The sequence below is a fragment of the Lynx canadensis genome, chromosome B1 (genome assembly GCF_007474595.2).
Source record: "Lynx canadensis isolate LIC74 chromosome B1, mLynCan4.pri.v2, whole genome shotgun sequence".
NCBI classification, from domain to species: Eukaryota; Metazoa; Chordata; class Mammalia; order Carnivora; family Felidae; genus Lynx; species Lynx canadensis.
This window is the reverse complement of record NC_044306.2, coordinates 138,146,485-138,168,109: the sequence shown is the minus strand read 5'-3', so window position 1 is coordinate 138,168,109 and position 21,625 is coordinate 138,146,485. Positions and strand designations below refer to the sequence as shown.

The 21,625-nt window shown below is 37.0% G+C and overlaps 1 protein-coding gene and 1 non-coding gene across 32 annotated transcripts in view; both read right to left on the bottom strand.

Moving 5' to 3' along the window:
• Window positions 1–287: 287 nt before the first annotated feature.
• SEC31A (SEC31 homolog A, COPII coat complex component) overlaps window positions 288–21,625 on the bottom strand; it is a 72,133-nt gene continuing 50,795 nt past the window's right edge. For 11 of the 31 annotated variants that reach the window (XM_030313565.2, XM_030313560.2, XM_030313570.2 and 8 more), the window contains 7 exons: window positions 20,488–20,829; window positions 13,005–13,043; window positions 11,321–11,379; window positions 9,817–10,080; window positions 7,171–7,290; window positions 1,934–2,005; window positions 288–876 (listed from right to left, as the gene is read on the bottom strand). In XM_030313565.2, coding sequence (XP_030169425.1) covers window positions 697–876; window positions 1,934–2,005; window positions 7,171–7,290; window positions 9,817–10,080; window positions 11,321–11,379; window positions 13,005–13,043; window positions 20,488–20,829 — 1,076 coding nt within the window. In that variant the 3' untranslated portion in view covers window positions 288–696. The remainder of the gene's footprint in view (window positions 877–1,933; window positions 2,006–7,170; window positions 7,291–9,816; window positions 10,081–11,320; window positions 11,380–13,004; window positions 13,044–20,487; window positions 20,830–21,625) is intronic. The other 20 variants (XM_030313574.2, XM_032592950.1, XM_030313567.2 and 17 more) reach the window with 4 other exon arrangements.
• On the bottom strand, window positions 3,532–3,638 carry LOC115513158. Its single transcript, XR_003968581.1, has one exon. It is a non-coding gene; the product is annotated as a U6 spliceosomal RNA (small nuclear RNA).

The following is a 21,625-nucleotide window of genomic DNA, read 5'->3' as shown; positions in this document are numbered from 1 at the left end:
TCTAAATATAAAATGGAGATAATTCAATCTTAAAACTCAATACTGAAAACATTTATTAATAGAAGAAAGTCCAATGAATTCTACACAATGAAAATGCTCAGTCTTTTCCAATAGATACTTAAAGCTAGTGATCCCACTTTTCATTAATATTTGCTAAAATCTATGTAACAGCTTCTAGATTTAGTTATTTGTTCAGGACTGGAATGAAGCCAAAGACACAAAAAAACAGGGATTAAACTAACCTGTGAGCAGCTGTTTTAAAAAAAAAAGACTACATACACATAAAATAGGATTACACACTTTAATCTGATTGACATGGAGGAAGTAGGGAGGATGTGAAAGAAATTTAGTTTTAGCTCTGCTTTATGCATAACAAGATGCTTCTTTCCCAAAAAGTATACTGAGGTTTTAAAAACCACATTTGATCAGAATACTTCAGGAAAACATACTAGTGTAATCCAGGAAATACACTATTTGCAGAATAGGAAAATCGTCATGGGCAATAAAAGATTAAAACAAAAGAAAGCACCTGGGTTTTGAGCAGTTCTAAGGTGAGTATATCTGCAGGAATAGTGTAAATGCTCTTGACTGGCTGCTATGGAAACATGCTAATGAGGATTGGTCCATATCTTAACATTTTTAAAAATATGCTTCTTTGGAAGAATGGCAATATGGGCTGGGAATAAAGATGTCCTTTCAGACACCCAGCTTATTGGCCTGGGTGAGAACGACTTTGAGAACTGGCATGAAAGCTGAGGTCTCACTGAAGTTGCTGGTGCTAACTATGTGGGTATGGATGGTCAATCCTTCTGAGTAGTTTCGAGTTTCAATGCTCCTCGCAATGTTGTGTAAACCATTGATGATCGTGGGTGAAAGCTGAAATAAAGGTAGAATCAAGAGAAAAAATTAAATTAAGGAAGAATTTCCCATAAACACTGATATTTAAAAGGAACTAAAATAAATATTATAAAAAAGCAAATAAACCATTTAGCATTTCTAGAAATAGTTTCTTGGACCAAGCAACTCTTTAAGTTATAAAGCATAACCATGACAAAATGATTTATGTAAGGAAACTATTATGAATTATGAACATGTATAAGCCAGGTTTTTGTTTTGTTTTGTTTTATAGAAATGAAGCCAGATTTCCACCCCGAGCTGAAATGCTAACATCTTCCTCCACTTAAGAGCTTTACTTCTTCAATTATTTTAGATATAGCCTCATACCTTTTAAAAATTTTCCCATGTATATGAAGGAGTTTAAAAATTCTTAATCACTATATCTCAGAGTAAGGACCCTATTTATTCTCAAACCTTGTCTACAATAGAGATCTTGAACTTGTGGCCTACCTGCATGTGTAGGACAATAGTTCTTACCAGGTACTCAATTTATCAATTCTCAACGGTTTTTTGTAATCTTACCATCTCTTAAAACCATAAAATCTATAGTTTCTGTCCCCCATTATTTGGCCTACATGCCCATACTTTTGAGGGAAGAATTTATTTTGGATCAGTCCATGGACCACACCACTTCTACTGTTACATCAACTTCCTTTGGTTTGGTTCTTGTGAAATAAGTGATGGGACTGATGTGAGGGTAGGGAAGAGAATGCTGAAATGGAAACAATACAGGACATATATAATGAACGGAAGACCAGTTACTCCAGGGCCACTACAAGTCAGTATGTATTTCTACTCTTTGTTACAAGAGGAGTTAAAACTATACCCCTGCCTGACAAACACATACTCTCTCTCTCCCCACTACCCTCCCATCCCCAATAAATGACATTTAAGACTCTAGCTAGAGAAAGCCCATTCTATAACTGTCACCACAATTTTATCCCCAAATACATTACATACGTGTGCTGGTGAGATGCTCATTTACTAGCTAAGAAAAAATGATTATCATAGATCCTTCTTTTTCCCACAAACTTACTGTCTGTTCCCTAAGTTTATCATATAGAAACTCCAAGCGTTTGCTGGCATCATCTAGCTTCCTCTTGGTTTGCTGCAGGAGAGGAAAAACAGATGATGTTATATTTGAACGTTAACTTTAATCCAAAGACTTTGCCTTAACTCATTTCACTAACCCTGACACTCATCATGCTGAACAGCTTCATTTAAAAAAAAAAATTTTTTTTTTTAATTTATTCATTTTTGAAAGACAGAGAGAGACAGAGAGCAAGCAGAGGAGGGTCAGAGAGAGAGGGAGACACAGAATCCGAAGCAGGCTCCAGGCTCTGAGCTGTTAGCACAGAGCCCGATGCGGGGCTCAAACTCACAAACTGTGAGATCATGACTTGAGCCAAAGTCACACGCTTAACCCACTGAGCCACTCAGGCGCCCAGCTTTATTTTATAAAGAAACAGAGGCAACTATGAACCAGAAACCTGAAAGACCATTACTGAAAGACAGAGTTCAGTAACCTATTAACGGGAGGGTCGGGGGAGAAAGGTAAAAGGATAAGGGGCTTCCTTCTGGAGTGCAAGATGGAGTAGTGGTGGATTTCACGTGGACTGCAAGCTCATCTGACAAGGTGTGTGCATGTATAACTGCACTATTCACAAAAGCAGGAAGGGCCATCTGGAGGAGCAGTGCATCATTGTACACCAGAAAAGAGGATCTAAGGACAGTTATTGTAAATTATGGGTGCTAGCAGGCTTACACAGAGGTGAACTGGAATCTTATTTTAACCTTTCTACTTTAATATTACTTGTACACTTAGTCCATTTGATAGTTAATTCTGCTTCTTTCTGAGCTGTTAGAACACCAAGAAAAAAAGAAAATTATCTTCTGGTGGCTTAAGATTACTAACACGGAAGTAGTAAAATGAGTTCTTAAATTAAGGAGTCTTCCTACCTCCCAATCCACGTACTAGAAGTCCAGTGAAAGAAAACTATTCTAAAGCTAAAATTACCGGCTTCAATTACAATGTGATTAACTTAATGACCTACATTATGCAGTAACCTTAGAGGTGACACTGGTCTTCAATATTTATTGAGTGCCTATTATTTGCCATGCTTATGTCTCATGGAGCTCGGATACCATTGGGTGGGAAAAAGATACTAAATAAATAATATGTTGTACATGAGATGGTGATGAGTGCCAGGAAGGAAAGCTAACAGTGTGAAGGGCTTAGAAGCGCTGGAGTGCGGGCGGTAAAGAAAGGTTGGAAAGCTACTGGGACACGGGAGCAGAAGCCTGGAGCAAGTGTGCAGTAAGCAATGCAGCCACGTGGGGGCAGCATTCCAGGCAGAGGAGTGCTGACGCGCGCTGGGTATGCTGCAGGACAGTGTCAGCGTGTCACAAGAAGAGTAAGGAAAAGCTCGGAGCTTTTCCCCATCGTGTATAATGTTAGTTGTGGGTTTTTCATACATGGCCTTTATTATGTTGAGGTACGTTCCCTCTACATCTACTTTGTTGAGGGTTTTTATCATGAATGGATTTTGTACTTTGTCAAATGCTTTTTCTGCATCTACTGAAATGGTCAGGTGGTTCTTATCCTTTCTCTTGTGGATGTGATGCATCACATCAATTGATCTGTGAATATTCACGGAACTGCATGTCATCCTCAGGCAGGGGCCATGCTGATCTTCTCTGTACTGGTCCAATTTTAGTATCTGTGCTGCCGAAGCGAGCAAAGATTTATCTATGAATACTGAACCACCTTGCATGCCAGGAATAAATTCCACTTGATTGTGCTGAATGATTTTTTTTATGTATCAAAATCCCAACAGCATTTTTCACAGAACTAAAACAAATAATCCTAAAGTTTACATGGAACCACAAAAGACCCCAAATAGACAAAGCAATCTTGAAAAACAAAAGCAAAGCTGAAAGTATCACAATTCTGAGCAAAGTTGTAGTATGGTACTGGCACAAAAACAGACACATAGATCAATGGAACAGAAGAGAAAACCCAGAAATAAACCCACAATTATATGGCCAATCCATCTTCGACAAAGGAGGCAAGAATATGCAATCGGAAAAAGATGGTCTCTTCAACAAATAGTGTTGGGAAAACTGTAGGGCAACATGCAAAGGAATGAAACTGGACCACTTTCTTACACCATGCACAAAAATAAACTCAAAATGAATTAATTAAAGACCTAAATGTGAAACCCGAAGCTATAAAAGTCCTAAAGAGCATAGGCAGTAATTTGACATCAGCCATAACATTTCTCTAGATATGTCTCCTGAAGCACAGGAAACAAAAGCAAAAATAAACTATTGGGATTACATCAAAATAAAAAGCTTTTGCACAGTGAAGGAAACATTCAACAGTTAAAACTAAAATGCAACATACTGAATGGGAAAAGATATTTGCAAATAACCTATCTGATAAAAGGTTAGTATCCAAAATCTATAAAGAATTGATACAAACCCCAAAAACAAATAATCCAATTAAAAAATGGGCAGAAAACATGAACAGACATTTCTCCAAAGAAGGCACACAGATGGCCAACAGACACATGAAAAGATGCTCACCACCACTCATCACCAGGAAAATGCAAATCAAAACCACAATGACATATCACCTCATACCTATCAGAAAGGCTAAAATAAAAAACACAAAAAACAACATAGTGTTGGTAAGGATGTAGGAAAAAAGGAACCTTCTTGCACTGTTAGTGGGAATGCAAACTGGTGCAGCACCTGTGGAAAACAGTATGAAGGGTCCTCAAAAAGTTAAAAATAGAAATACCCTACAATCCAGTAATTGCACTAGTGGGTATTTACCCCCAAAATACAAAAACACTAATTCAAAGGGATACATGCATCCCTATGTTTATTGCAGCATTATTTACAATACCCAAATTATGGAAGCAACCCAAGTGTCCATCAATAGATGAATGGATAAAGAAGGGGTGGTATGTATATGTATATAGACATACACACACATACACAATGGAGTATTACTCAGTAATAAAAAGAATGAAATCTTTGCTATTTCCAATAACATGGATAGAGCTAGAGGGTGTTATGCTAAGTGAAATAAGTCAGTCAGAGAAAGACAAATATCATATATTTCACTCAGATGTGAAATTTAAGAAACAAAACAAACTAGGGGCGACTGGGTAGCTCAGTGGGTTAAGCGTGTGACTTTGGCTCAAGTCATGATCTCACAGCTCATAAATTCAAACCCCATGTCAGGCTTTGTGCTCACAGCTCAGAACCTAGAGCCTGCTTCAGATTCTGGGTCTCGGTCTCTCTCTGCCCCTCCCCTTCTCGCACTCTGTCTCTCTCTCTCTCTCAAAAATAAACACACAAAAAAAAGAAAAAAAAAAAAAACAGAACAAACTACCAAAGGGGAGAAAAAAAGAGAGACAAACCAAGAAACAGACTCTTCACTATAGAGAACAAACTGATGATACCAGAGGGGAGACGGGTGGGGGGATGAGTGAAATAGGTGATGGGGGAGTACACTTATCATGAGCACTGAAAAATGTATAGAATTGCTGAATCACTATATGGTACACCTGAAACTAATTAAAAGAAAAAAAAAGAAGAGGGCAGAGGAAGAGATGAAGCTATTAAGGATAACATTAGAAACTAAGTCATGTGGCAAAATTGCTCTCTGTTGTATGAACATAACTAAAGTGAAAATAGGAATACAGCTATACTGTAAAAATGATTCCAGCTATTTGTGAGGAGGGGACCTCTTACAGTCCCCGCTCAAAGCTAGTATCATCTAGCTACCAGTAGGAGCCCTGCCCCAATGTGGCGGAGTCACCTGGATGGGATAGCATATTAGGGCCTCTCCCCTAACTAGGTACAGGAATTATAGAAATAGTTTGTCTTTTGTGGTTCTCATCTGGCCCAGGCCTCCTGTGGACCCAGAACGAAGATAAGATGTTGACCTAGAGGAGTTTGAAGTCAACAAAAATTTATTAAGTTGGGCTGGGTATCATGTGCCTTCTTAACCTCTCTATACTGACTCATGCCTGAAGGAGGGCTGGAGTCTTCCTTCATTTTTAGTTTTGAATGACTGTGTCCTATTTAGAGGTATGCACAGGGGACAGCATATACTAGGCCATCTGCTCTCTGTTCCTAGCTCAGTCTTTCCATCACTTCCAGAATGCTGGGCATGAAGATTTATGATAACCTTTCCTTGCTTCTGCTTTCCTGACACTTTTAGTACAGGGAACTGCCTTCCAAAAGACCGGAAGAAAGTTGCACATATTAATACTCAATGTTTGATGAAACAACAAATTCCAGGAGCTGTTTTTCAAGCAGACAAGTGGCCAGTGGCTAAATAAACATATTCAATGTTTGCTGGCAGAAACAGATTTCATCTAAAACAAGACAGCTTTGTGGAACTTTTGTTGTTGCCAATACACAGGCATCCTCTAGGTAAACTAAGTAAAATCAGTTGCTTTAACTATGAATATGACGCTAGTATCGAAAACAATTATTTTTAAGATCTTTGCAAAGTTACATATAAGATTATCTACCTACTTTTAAAAGCTTTGAGTAAGCTCAGAAAGAAATCCCTAACCTGAATTTTTTATATACCACCATTCTGTTCTATTTATGTGCCAAACATGAGGTCTACTGATGAAAGGCAATGCGGCACAGTGGTTGACAGCATAAATTCTGGAGCCAGACTGGGTTTGAATTCTGGCTCTGACCTTGGGTGTTACTTAACTGCTTTTTGTCTTAACTTAGTCATCTGTAAAATAAAGATGACAGATCTACCTACCCTGGGGTTGTTGTAAGGATTAAATAAATTTATATATAAAAGAAATTAATTATATTTTTTTATGTAAAGCAAAGTACACAAGTGCTAATTTTATTACTATTGTACAAACTTTTGCAGAATCTTGTAGGACTTCATACAATTACAGAAGAGCTCTATAAATGATTATTAAAAAAATTTTTTTTAATGTTTATTTTTTTTAAGAGAGAGACACAGAGCATGAGTGGGGGAGGGGCAGGGAGGGGGGGAGAGAGAGAGAGAGAGAGGGAGAGAGGGAGAGAGGGAGAGACAGAGACACAGAATCCGAAGCAGGCTCCAGGCTCCAAGCTGTCAGCACAAAGCCCGATGCAGGGCTCGAACCCACAAACCGTGAGATTATGACCTGAGCTGAAGTCAGATGCCAAACCAACCAAGCCACCCAGGTGCCCTGAAGATTATTTTAATTAAGCAAAATATGAGAAAAAAATACATACAGGATCTGTGGCTGAGGAGAGGCAGCGCTGAATAAGATCCTCAAATGTGGTCTTTAGAATGAGGTGCTCATCTGGAATAGGTTTCTTGGTAATTTTTTCTGTTGGCAAAGACTGCACATGCTGGAAGAAATAATAGCATAAATGACCAGAAATGACCAAAAGCTACCTATATGCAAAGCCCTGAAACTCTGTGATAAAGAGAAACCAGCTAACTACCTTGTAGACAGGCTGTGACAAATTAACATGTGAAATCCCTTGGGAGAAGTAGAAATGAAAATCAAATATTCAGTAGAAGGTACAGACACTCCTCCTACAGCTTTGATTTTGAAAAACAGAATTGGATATAAAGAGTTTGATGAACTACGGAACATATGTTGATCACTATTGTATGTACCTGAGGGGAAGGAGACTGTAGACCTATGCCGGTAGGAAATAAAAGGGCAGTTACAAAGCTGGCTAGTTAGAGTGGCTGCTTGCTCTGCTTGTTGGCTCATTTTTGTTTATCTTTCCATTCTTATGTTCTTTGATTTATTCTTGGAGGTTGGTAACTGGGCTATTATCAAACTGCAAGATTAAGTCAAAAGTTAGGATAGAAGAGACCATGATGTTACTGAATGTACAGATGGAAAAACAAAGAAGGTATGTTTAAGTGTTTAGGGTTCTGATTTATTAGTACATTCATTCAAAAAATATTCGGCAATTATGTTCTAGGCACTGGCTATGTACTTGTGAGCCAATTCAGAAAAGATCTCAGCTCTCTGGCAGTTTTTAGCTAAAGGAAGGAAAAAGAAGTTTTAAAATGTCATACAAAAAGCAAGTTTACAAATACTTACATCTTAATGACAGATGTTACTTGAACAAAAAGTAAAATAATAAAATGCCATAAATACATGTAAAATAGCAACTGCATTGCTATTTTATAGCTAATAAATTAACATTAATGGAACCAACAGGCAATATAACTGGAATTTAACTGAGGGGAAAGTTCTCTTCAGGAAATTCTATTAGAAAGACAAGTAGGAGTTAACTGGTGAAATGGGGAAGTTAGAGTGTCAGAGAAAGAATGTGTACAAAGGAAGGACCATGATACAAGAGGACTAAAAGGAGGCCAGTGTGGCTGAAGCAGAGAGACAGCAAGGAGGAATATGAAGCTGAAGGGCTTCCAGACAATGTGAAATAATTTGGTCTTTATCCTGAGAACAATGTTTTAAACAAAGAGGAGACAAGACCAGATACAACGATCAAAGTCAATGCTTGTAGACCAGTTAGAGGCTCCTGCACTGCCAGAGACTGGAAATGAAGGCAGCATGGGCCAGATTAGAAGTGTATGCGGATAAAGGATTTGAGAGAGATTTTAAAATAATATCAGCAAGATTTGGGGATAGATTTGAAAGAGGGATTAAAGGAAAAAAAGTATAAAGATGATTCCCAGGTTTTTGGCTAGATTGAATATGGATTATGATGCCATTTTACTGAAATAGGAAACACCAAAAAAAGATCAGGTTTGGGAGGAAGACTATGAATAAGGTTGTAGAAATGCTGAGTGTGAGGTGCCTTGGAGACATCTAGGTGGGCAGGTAGCTGGCTATTATGGCCTGGCTGAACATATACATCTGTGCAAGCTCTCCCTTTCGATGGTAACTGAGGTTCTGGTCTGGGTGAGTATTGCATGAGCACCTAAAGTCTAAACAAAAGTGAATGGCTGGGTAGCTTCCCAAACTAACATAGACTTGTAATCAGAAAAGAAAAGAAAAGAAAAGAAAAGAAAAGAAAAGAAAAGAAAAGAAAAGAAAAGAAATTAACAATGCATCTTTGTAATTTATATTCCTATGGAAAGAAACAACTCCTCCCACCTCCATCAAAACACTGGTTTTTAGAACGCCACTTTTAATATTTAGAAGTTCCTTAGGCAGAACTATCTCTTAATAGTAAAGCACACTCTTGTGATAGAGATACAACCTTTATAAATTTGACTTCAATGAACCAAAGACAAAAACAGAACTAATTTTATACTTTGTGCAGGGATTTGTTTCACCTTCACATGCTGAACTTTGACCCAAACTCTTTACTTTTCACAAACTGATCAAAATGTTCATCTTTGTATGTTTAAGTCGGTTGTATCTGACTTTTCATCGTCTAGAAGAACCCTGTGCCAACTAGCTGTTTATATGTGAATAGCAACTACAAATTTATATCTCCAGCTGAAGATAAAGCTGTATATTACTAGCTCTTATACATACATTAGAAATGATATAACTCATTACATTTTTATTTTAGATTTTAAAAGGAAAACCCTTTGGAAATAGCTTCTGCTTAGCAAGCTTGGCTGAAAATACAGATTCAACTAATCTTAAATTGTGGGTACTGATTAGGTCAAATGAAATATAATTGTCAAGTTAGTGTAAACATACACAAGCAATTATAAAAGCCTCTTCTAGAAAGTTTATGGCCATGTAATTGAAAAATAATATCCATCCATGATCAATCTTAAAAAAAGGGGTTACTATTTTTTACTTAGGTTGTCTTAATTGAAACCAAAGTTAGATGCTCATTAATAAAGGTGTAAACATAAAAGTTAACACATTAAAAAGAAAAAATGAACTGAAATAGAGCCATCTCCTCATTCCATTAACACAGATTTGTTACCTGGATGGTATTTCCAATAGGAGCCCCTGGGGCACCTTCAATATTGGGCTTTGAGAAAGATGGTGGCATGCCTGGTTGACCAAGAGGTTGCTGTATGCCATGGAAGGTCTGGCCACCTGGAAGGTGTGGCTGTGGAAATGAAGCTTGGCTTGACAGAGGTAAAGGAGCTGAAGGTTGTTGCTGCAGCATCTGTGACTGGGGGTCACCCAAAGGGTTCATGATTGGTGATGTGATGGGAACAGGAGGCATAAAGTTTTCAGGTATCTTTTAAAAGACAGAAATAAAAGACACTAAGCATAAGAAAAAAAGGTACAATTTCCTCACCTTTAAATAAGGTTTAAAAAAATTTTTTTAATAGTAGAATACTTTTTCAAATGAAATTTTATGCAGAATTCTACAGTAAAACGTAAAAGTAGAGCTAATCTGGCTCAGAGGGGTGGGGAACTCAAAACTGGACCTCTCAGTTTCCCCTTTGCCTTCCACACTTACCCTCGTATGGGGAGCCAACACCTGGTGTTTTTGAAAGAGGATCTCAAAGTCTAGAGAATTATATCTAGCAATAGTGGAATCAGATAATGTGTGTTTATATTTAATGTGACCAAGATGTAATACCCTTTTCCTAGATCACTAAATAGACATTAACTATCAATTCAATCATATTAAAAGTAGTAGATTAAATTCAATCTCTGATTATTATTAACCTAAATTTGGGGTTTTTTTTTTGCTCATTTAGTGTCTCCCAATTTTATTGTTATGACCTCTCCCTACTATATTTGAGAAAAGGACATCACGGTGAGTAAAAAAAAAAAAAAAGTAGAAATGTTTGGGGAGAAAGAAGAAGAATCTTAACTTCTGCTTTAATGGCTGTCAACAGTTACTGACATTTAAACAACGCTTAGCTACAAGGTGATTTCTTCATTCATACTATATGTGATAAACAAAAATAGTCCAAAATATAATTACCAAATTCCTGACTATTGTTGGAACCCCTAAAAGACATAAAAATCACTGGAAAATTTGTTTCCTATTCTTTGAAAGAAACCTGTTAGAAATTTACATCTTATCTTCTTCTTTTTAATGTTTACTTATATATTTTTGAAAGAGAAAGACAGAGAGAGAGAGAGCACGAACAGGGGAGGGGCAGAGAGAGAGGGAGACACAGAATCTGAAGCAGGCGCTCCGAGCTGTCAGCGCAGAGCCTGACATGGGGCTTGAATTCACGAACTGCGAGATCATGACCTGAGCCGAGGTCAGACGTTTAAATGACTGAGCCACCCAGGCGCCCCTACATCTTCTCTTCTAAAGGAAGTTAAATTCACACCACTGTACTGTTTTTAACTTTCTTTCCTTCCCTTCATGGAGAAGATGCAAGCTGAAATGCACTTTAAACCTATCAGTCAGTAAGCTTTGCCTTCAAAAGGATCAGTGAAAGGTAGTATGTTCCAGGTGGCTACATGATTAAAGAACATCTGTAGGCAACTGGATGGACATCTTTTTCTGGTACCTTCTTCTTCTTGGGTACTCTGTTCAAAGCTGGAGGATCATTCCAACCATTCTGAGGACCTATAACAGATAATAAAGAGCATTTTCCTTTAGAATTCTGAAAAGAGGACAACTAAATTGTATCCATCGCACAGTACCTTCAAATTCTGCCTTAACTAACCTGAGGATAACCATCACAAAGGTTTTACCAGCTCAGGTGTGGGGATCACTCTGTAGCCCTGGATTCACAAACTCATTCCCTCAAATATTCACAAGGTCTTGGCTTAGGAGGCAAGATAACTTGACATTATTTCCATTGAAAGTGAAAGAGCTGTACTAAATTTAGGGATGGTGAAGTGTTTATGTCTATATTGGTGTATAACTTTCAAATCAGTTAAGAATTCTCTTGTAATAAAGAAAAAAAAATCACCTGAATCTGCTAAAAAAAACAAAAACCTTGATGTATTCAGCATACTAAAAAAATAAAATAAAAGTAACAATCTCCTACTTCCCAAGAGAGTAATTTAACATAAGCAATTGAACATAAGCAAATTATCCACATGGTAGAAACAGTGTTAAAAACAAAAAAAAAACAAAAAAAACCGGGTCCCAATTACACAACACCAGCAATTTCATCATCCTTCCCTGAAGAGTTACTTATAAAGTATAAAAAAGCATTCAGGTATCTGTGATAAGATTTTTTTTAATGCCACAAAAAAAAATTCCAGATTGGCAGCAAATATAAAATTAAACTACTTGTCAATGTTAGTAAATTTCCTCTACACGTACCCCCTGCCCCCAAATCTTCATCTCAAAGTGAAACACAGACATCAGTAGCAGAATTCATTAAGTATCTTAATGCCAGTATGTTTAAAGAAAACATGCCAGAAATAAAGATAATTTTAAAATCAAAATATAATCATTTTACATTTCATTGAATTTTGTGTATGTTGTATATTTAAAGACCAAAAATTACTCCTCTTTTAACAAATTAAACATTCTTTCAGTATTTTACCTTCTACTTGTTCTACTGATATCCACGATATGAAATCACAACAAAATTGCTTAGACGAAAGAACCTGTGATCCATACATAATGTCACAGAAACTTTTTAAAAAAATAAGATCTTCTAACCAGCATGTACTCATTTCCCTTGATTTTTTAAAAAAGTTTATTTATTTTTAAAATTTATTTTACCCAATGTGTGGCTCAAACTCACGACCCCTGAGCCAGCCAGCCAGGCATCCCTCATTTGCCTTGATTCTAAAAATGGGATTAATTTTCTACAAGTTTACGAGGAGACAGAATGCCAAAAGAGCCTCAAAACATTGAAGAGCTAATCACAAAACATTAAACTACATGCTGCTATCTGCTTAACAAATTCTTAAAGTTCTGGGCTTGCACAGAGAATCATTCAAATCTCTCATCACCTTCTAATCTTACTCATAGCTAAGACAATCTTGATATGGTCATGGTCTTTATGATTATATAAAATAGACGACTTTAATGATTTAAAGCTACTGCTGTCACCATGTTAATTCAATCAACTCTAAGATTTGATTTAAGAACCCAAATTAAAAAATGATACTGATCACATTCCGAATATCATCAACTTTGAGGTTCACATGCATTATTGTGAATGTCCATTCATTAACTATATTTAATGATTGAAAATTTTCCAGAGGTATATTTTATAACTAATTCACCTTCCAACATAGGTGCCTGGTCTTGCATAGACTGATTTTCTGCAGACAAAATGTAAAAGTCACTTAAACAGTATTATCATGAAAAACATTCTAAACTCATTTTGTAATTGCTTCTTCTCCCTCCATCAAGCCAAAAAAGAAAAAAACTAATTTTATAAAGGAAAGAAACTTTTTAGTCAAGTCATGTGAAATGTCTTTTATCTAATTAAGAAAATAATCAGCTTTTGGGTAAATTGAATTCATCTAGGTTGTGCCAGATCCAATTAACTCTTAAACATTACTTTTTTTCTCTTCCTGTGCTACATGTCTCTTTTAAGAAAAAAATTTTCCTGCCTACTTGAAATATTTCCCTGTTTGCATGGAATTTTTTTCTACTACTTCATCAGTAATATCACTGTGTGTGGGGGGAGAGTATTTGGTACTATTTAAAGCTGTGAATCAAAATCAGCTGAGAGATCGATCTTGTTAAACTGCAGATTCTAATTCACACTAAGTACAGGGAAAGGCCTGAGATTCTATTGTTCCAGCTAGCTCCCAGGTAATGCCAATGCTGCTGGCCAAAGCACTCTTTTAGTGGGGACTTAAAGAAAAATGGGAGGCTTTAGCAAGGTGGTGCCACTTTACTGCTAGATTTAGGAGGCAACAGGGGGCTGCACCCTGATGAAACTGTAATTTCATGTAATTCATGTCACACCATGAATAGAAACATAAATGAGAACAGGCCCAATAAATATGTAACCATCCCATATGGTCTTTTCTGTAAGAATATATGGATTTGTAGACTGTTGAGCACAGGTCTTTCAGAAACAACTACATCTCTTAAGAGAACTGAAGTTTCTGGCAGTGGACATGAAAAGAAAAGGGTGAAAACTAACACAGCAATGCCAAAATTATCAGATATTATTATCAGATATTCAGGGTCAGGCCAGGCCCAGCCTCAAATCAAAAGTATGCAGTGGAGGTATATTATATGCATATGTAACTTACGAAAATTGAACTATCTTCCTTTGGGGATAGAAGAACCAAGAGAATATAGCAATTAATGAGTTCAATTCGGTTTGAGTTCTACTCAGGAGGCACGTGCCTCAGAGAAATTGTGAGGTGGGGAGGTAACCCCATAGCTTGCAGTTTTCCCTCTAATCTCTCATAGCAGTGACTTAAGCCCTGGGTATTAAAACCTGGGAGGGTATCCGGAGATTTCAAAAACTGTAAGTACAAAAAGTTTGTGGAGCAACTTCATACAACCCTTTTGTAAAATGACTCCAAATTTATGATGAAATCAAATCAAATTCAAAATTAGGAATGACAACCTAAATTAGAAACAAAAAGACTTGCAGCAGGAGTACATAGCCAGTGGGGTAGCTCACATAACTTGAGGGTGGAGAATGTCTTGTTGAATAGAAAGTAACAGTTGTACAATAATCAAAGTTCTCCCCCAAATATATGCCTAACTGACTCCTCCCAATGTCAAACCATGCAATATATTTAGCCATTTTTATTTCAGCCCAGATAATCCTTGTTCAAATCTCTTATCAATTTAATGCAGTTTTGTCTCAGCTATAATTCGCTTTTGAATTTTTTCACTTTTATGTCTTTAAATTGACTGTTTAAATATGACTTTTTTTTAAATTTAAAAAAAATTTTTTTTAACGTTTATTTATTTTTGAGAGAGAGAGAGACAGAGCATGAATGGGGGAGGGTCAGAGAGAGAGAGAGGGAGACACAGACTCTGAAACAGGCTCCAGGCTCTGAGCTGTCAGCACAGAGCCCGACGCGGGGCTTGAACTCACGAACCGCGAGATCATGACCTGAGCCGAAGTCGGACGCTTAACCGACTGAGCCACCCAGGCGCCCCTAAATATGACTTTTTAAAAACACAGCTAAACTGACCTCTGTAAATACGCTTTAATAGCAACCTTAGGTAAAGCAAACTACATGAACAAAATAAATATCTCTAGGAAACAGTATTACAGAGGTTCATTATAGATATGCAAAATGATACTCTTGGTCAACATTTTTAAAAAATCAACATAGAACAGTCATTGAAAATAAATCAATACAGCATAATCTAATCTTAGACATAATTGTCCCATAAAACTATAAAGAGAATCTTTTTTACTCTTTCAAAAAACTATAAAATGAAGATAAATCTCTCTTTTTAAAACATGACATGACTTTAAAGGCATGAAAAATATGGTTCATGGTGTAATATTAAGAAAAAATGTAAGATGTAAAATTGTGTGTGTATATATGTGTATTATGATCTCAATTCTTTAAAAATAGGGGCACCTGGGTGGCTGAGTCGGTTAAGCATCTGACTTCAGCTCAGGTTATGATCTCACAGTTCATGAGTTCGAGCCCCACATCAGGCTCTGTGCTGACATCCTAGAGCCTGGAACTTGCTTCAGATACTGTGTCTCTCCCTCTCTCTGCCCCTTTCCTGCTCACACTCTCTCAACAATAAATAAATGTTAAAAAAAAAAAAATACATGCACACAATGAGATACTACCCATTAGAATGGCTAGAATTAAGAAAGAAAAAAACAAACAAACAGAAAACAAGTGTTGGTGTAGATGTGGAAAACAGTATAATGCTTCCTCAAAAATTTAAATACTGAATATTGAATTTGATCCAGCAATTCCATTTCTGGGTATGTATCCTAAAGAACTGGAAGCAAAGACTTGAACAGATATGTGTATACCTGTGTTCAAGGAGCATTATTCACAATAGTTCAAATGCCCACATGCAGATAAATGGATAAACAAGATGTGCAATATAATACAGTGAAATATTATTCAGCCTTAAGTAGTAAAGAAATTCTGATACATGAATATTGGAGAGCATGAAATAAGCCAGTCAAAACAGGACAAATATTGTATGATTCCACTTATATGAGGTACCTAGAGTAGTCAAATACAGAGAGAGAGTAGAACAGTGGTTACCTGGGGCTGGGGGAAACAAGGAGTTATTTAATGAGTACATAGTTTCAGTGTGGGATGATGAAAACTTCTGGAGACAGATAAGTGGCAATGGTTCTTCAGCAATGTAAACGTACTTAATGTCACTGAACTATACACATAAAAATGGTTAAAATGGTAAATTTTATGTTAGTATATTTACCACATTAAAAATATTTTTAATAGATGCATATAGACATACATAGATATATGTATATATGTGTACGAAAAGAATAAATAAACCTATATTATCACTGGTAATATTTGGGCGGTAGAATTATAGATAATTTAAATTTTATTCTTTTTTTTTTTTTTTCAACGTTTATTTATTTTTGGGACAGAGAGAGACAGAGCATGAACGGGGGAGGGGCAGAGAGAGAGGGAGACACAGAATCGGAAACATGCTCCAGGCTCTGAGCCATCAGCCCAGAGCCCGACGCGGGGCTCGAACTCACGGACCGCGAGATCGTGACCTGGCTGAAGTCGGACGCTTAACCGACTGCGCCACCCAGGCGCCCCTTAAATTTTATTCTTTATAATATTTTGAGTCTTTAAAAATCCTACAGTGAAAAATTAATAAAAATCAAGGGAAAATTAATTTAAAAATTGAATATGGCATGTTACTGGAGATCCTTATCCACTTTAGTGTAGGGTTTAGTTCTCCAGTATCTTTGGGGAAGGAAGAAGGAACCACATGGTCCCACATATACAGGAGTGCAGCTGAGTACCATCTTTACTTGAATCCCACTTCTCACTCGGAACGTTCTTAGGTATTCCAGCAGAAGCAAAATGTGCTATATACACTGGCTAAGATACTTTTCAGTGGATTCTTTTTTTTTTTTTTTTTTTATGAAATTTATTGACAAATTGGTTTCCATTCAACACCCAGTGCTCATCCCAAAAGGTGCCCTCCTCAATACCCATCACCCACCCTCCCCTCCCTCCCACCCCCCATCAACCCTCAGTTTGTTCTCAGTTTTTAACAGTCTCTTATGCTTTGGCTCTCTCCCACTCTATATTAGTGCAGTGATATGAAGAATTTTGGCTAACAGACAATTTGAGAAAGAACAGAGCATCCTTCTTAACCTCCCATTTCCCCTATAAGCCTAGCATGTCACATTAAAAACAAGAGGGTCGGGGCGCCTGGGTGGCGCAGTCGGTTAAGCGTCCGACTTCAGCCAGGTCATGATCTCGCAGTCTGTGAGTTCGAGCCCCGCGTCGGGCTCTGGGCTGATGGCTCAGAGCCTGGAGCCTGTTTCCGATTCTGTGTCTCCCTCTCTCTCTGCCCCTCCCCCGTTCATGCTCTGTCTCTCTCTGTCCCAAAAATAAATAAACATTGAAAAAAAAATTAAAAAAATAAATAAATAAAAAAAAATAAAAACAAGAGGGTCATGAAATTAAAAATTAAAGTTTAGAAAGACATGAATCCTTGAGGTCATTTTCCAATGACACAAGATAAAACAGGTACTTATAATTTGAGTAAGGAATATTTACAAAAATTAAAAAAAAATTTTCAGAACACTGTTCTATGAAAATATGTAACATTATGCCCCTTCAAGACTTCTATGTGACAAAGCATGAGACTATATACCTAAATTAAATTTTCCATGGTTTAATAGAATCAATAATGTTTACTCAAAGATAGTTTCATGACAGCCTGAGGGTCATTTTATCAGAAAATAATTTTTTGAGTAAAATTCTAAGGCCTTCATATTTGAAAGTGCTCTCCTTTAGTAATAATAAGCACAGATTAAATCAGGACGGGGAAAAAGTCATAGACAGTATCCTAATTATCCTAGAGAGTAAAACCATGCCTTTCAGCAGTTCAAACTCCTTCATGAACTTTCCTGCCTACTGTATGAACTATCAACTTCTTGCCCTGGCATAAAGCTTTCCAAAATTTGGGCCAAATATAAATGTTATGTTCCAAATTACGGCAAAGCTATGTGATGTTCACTAGAAATGTACTGTTCACTTCTGTCTCCCTACCTGTGCCTGGAATAATTCTGATTATAGACCAAACAAGTACCCATTAAGAATTTACTCAATGAATGTTCTGGTATTTGCAACATTAGTTTCTCTGAGCCTCAGGCATAATTTGGAGGCTCACAAACAGTTACAAGTCTTGCAAACCCTAGTGTCTGTCAAAATTATCCACTGGACAAATGGAATTCCCAAGTCTGATAGAGAACCATATGATATGAGACCCATAAAAAAGTAGAGAAAATTTTCATTCACAATTATTTGTACACTGTAAACAACATTTTTAGGAAATCAAAAAATAAAATATGGTAAAATACAGGGGACTATTAACAGGCAAGAGGTAACAAAGCAGCTGGCTTAGAACATGCTGAATACTGAAAAATGTTTGCTTCTTCTTCCTATTAGTCACTCTGTTTCTCAGCCAGGTTAGAACATTCTGTTACTTTGTATATAAGCAAAGACTTTATCTCAAGGCCAAATACACTTTTGCTTAAGAATACCCATGCAAATATTTAACTTAGATGATGAAGTAACAAAATACCTAAAACAGTGTTGTTATAGGATTTTTGTAATTCTAACATTGATAACTACTTCTATGACTTATATCAGGACTAGACCATCTGGTAAAGAAGAATGAACTTATTAGGCTTTATAGACTGAGAGACCTGGGTTTGTATCTCAACTTGGAGACTATCATCATGCAACCATGAGTTTAACTCCTAGGAAACCAAGTTTCCTCATGTCAACTAAAAAAAACATTTCTATTTCTCATGGCTCTGATAATTAAATAAGAAAATATATGGCAAATGATGGTACATGTCCAGTATATGTTCAGTAAATGATGACTCACCTCTCTATTTCCCTGCACCACTTTAAAGTGGGAATTTTCTGGAACTCATCTTTCAGTCAAGAACTCTATCATCCAACTATTCAGAATAGATACTATCTTCACTATTGAGGTTTCAGAAGGTAATTTTTGAACTCTACAACTGAATTAGCACTCCTCTCTAAAATATCAATCTACTGAACTATTTATGTTGAAAGTTACAGAAATTTTATTTGTGCAGTAAAGGGTGATAGAGATATGTGTGTGTGTGTGTGTGTGCGTGCGCGCACACACACATGTGCACGCATGTATGTGTGAGATTTTTGGTACTTTGGCCTTTATATATCAGAGAAGAAAGGTGATAGGTATATAATTCTGCATTCATGAGACTTTGTTAGAATACAATATTTCTTCAATAGATCCTATTTTATAATTGTTTTCAGTAATTATAGCTACTGCTTAAAATATATATATATATATATACACACACACACACACACACACATACATACTGGACGCCCCAGGAGCAACTAAAGTATTAGGAGCAAAGCAAGATTCATTCATCTCTTTGTTCCTTTAGTTCAAAAACATCGGTTATAATCTAAAAGGGAAACTATTTTCCAATACTAAAAGGCACAGAGCTCTAATTTTGAGTCAGGTTTTGTGTAATCACAGCCAACTTTACAGTCACTATCCCCAAATGCTTTAATGTATTAATGCATTCAATCTTCTTCATGAGCTTATGAGCAGGTATTAATATTATTCTGAGGAAATGGAGGCTTGAAGAAGTTTAAGTAACTTACCCAAAGCTGGGGTACAAACCCAGGAGATTGAATTCCAAAGCCTGCATTCTTAACCAGTATGGTTAGTGGTTCCTAACCCTGATTCATCGATCCCTTTTTAAAACACATGCCTTTGAGGCCCCTTTTGGTAGGGGCCAAAATGAAAACCAGATAATAAAACCTCCCCATAAAAAATTAATGTAATGCTCTAATTATAAAATGAGATAAGAATTTAGAAAACGTGTATCTCATTATAATAATAATTTAAGATTATGGTTTTCATTAGAAAACTTCAGGCATGACTACACTGTTAGACTATCTATCGAATCCTTGAAATTCCTAAACTATCTGAGGGTGATGCCGCCCTAATGAAGAATCGCTGCACTACTGTCCACAGACTTTCTACTTTTCTGCTGTCTCATTAGAGATCCTCCGTCAGAGTTGTGTTCTCTCACTTTTTTCCTTTAGATAAGCATATCCAGATCCCTCATCTTTATAAATAAACATAACTATAAAATTATATACAATCACCATGTTTAATCTCCATGAATGGGCTTAAGGCACAAATAATTTTAAAAATGCTAAACTTCTCAATAAGAACAGAGCAAAGTTTGGCTCTAAAGAAATTAGTGTCAATTAAACCTAGTTCCAAACACCACTTATCTTGCCAATTAATTTCTTACCACTTATTTTAAGTTTAGTGGCGGATTATATACTCTTACCCTTTTGAAGCTCTAAAGTTTTCCTCATTTAGCAACTAAAGTTCATTATGGGACGATCACACTTTTAGAAATAGTTTCAGAATTTGTGATAAAAACTCAACACCTCAGATTACTCAGTTTACAAAGAGTCAGACATAATTCCCCTCCATCCACCCACGTGTTCATGGAAAAATAAAGGAGGGAGCCAAACCAAATCCCTTTCAAGCGCAGACCTGTTCTTTGCGACGCAGGCAGCTCACTGGCAGCAGGCAGTGTACCTGTTGTTCCAGGAGGCAGTGCATAAGCTGAAGATGATGGTGGAGCTCCTGGTCCGCCATGCTGGAAGGATGCTCCAGAGGAAGGGGGAGGAGGGAAAGAAGCAGCAGAGCTGGAGGTAGGTGGAGAGGCCTGGGGCTGTGTTGCGTACAGCTGAGACTGCCCAGAATAGGAAGAAGCAGAAGATATGTAAGGGGTGTTAGGGTAAGCGTTTGAAGCAGAAGGAGCAACGGGCTGCTGAGGTCGATACATTGTTGACCCCCCTGTTCCGAAGGAATACTGCTGGGCTGGTTGATAAGCTACACCAAGGAGAAGAAACAGAAATTTTAATTAGTTATAAGTTTATTGACAGCAACAAAAAACCAGTTATCTCATTCTATGGAAATTATTTTTGTCATTATTATTAGAACAATAAGCTACAACCAAATATTAACCCTTATATGTTATGCTTTTGATGACTTGGATACCCTTAAATATACTAAAATATACCCATTGGATCAATATGTGAAATATGCCATCTCCAGACTGCTTCTGGCTATGAAAATCTTTCAATCATCAAACCCAAACACTGAAAGACCGACCCTTTTCTCAGACTTCCTGTGCCTGAGAAAAGACTGCAGTGACACCGACTAGCCACCAGATGGAACCATGCAGGAATTACACGTCCCAAGCACTCCCCGTTACAGTAAATTACAGGGACTTTGCTGGCGGCTCAACATCTCCTCCACCGGAAGAATTGTAGGGTGAGCACTATTGTTATGAATCAAATACCTTCTCCAACATCTAGTAAACTAATCAGCTACTCACATTGTGATTTTGAGCTTAGTTCCAGATTAACAGCCAACTCTCTAAGATCCCTGACAAAACAATTACTACATAGTATTTCATATACTATACACAGTTGGTTAGTAAGCATTCAGGCAGCCAACTAATGTTTTGATGCAAAGACCTGAGCCCAGATTAGAGAATATTACCACATTTTTCATGACCAGGGGTAGGTATGGACCTCTACAGAGTGAATCTACTAGAACTGTACTTGTTCTACTCTGAAGACAGCATTTTCATGAGTGAAAAATTGTGTCAAATCTGTATTCA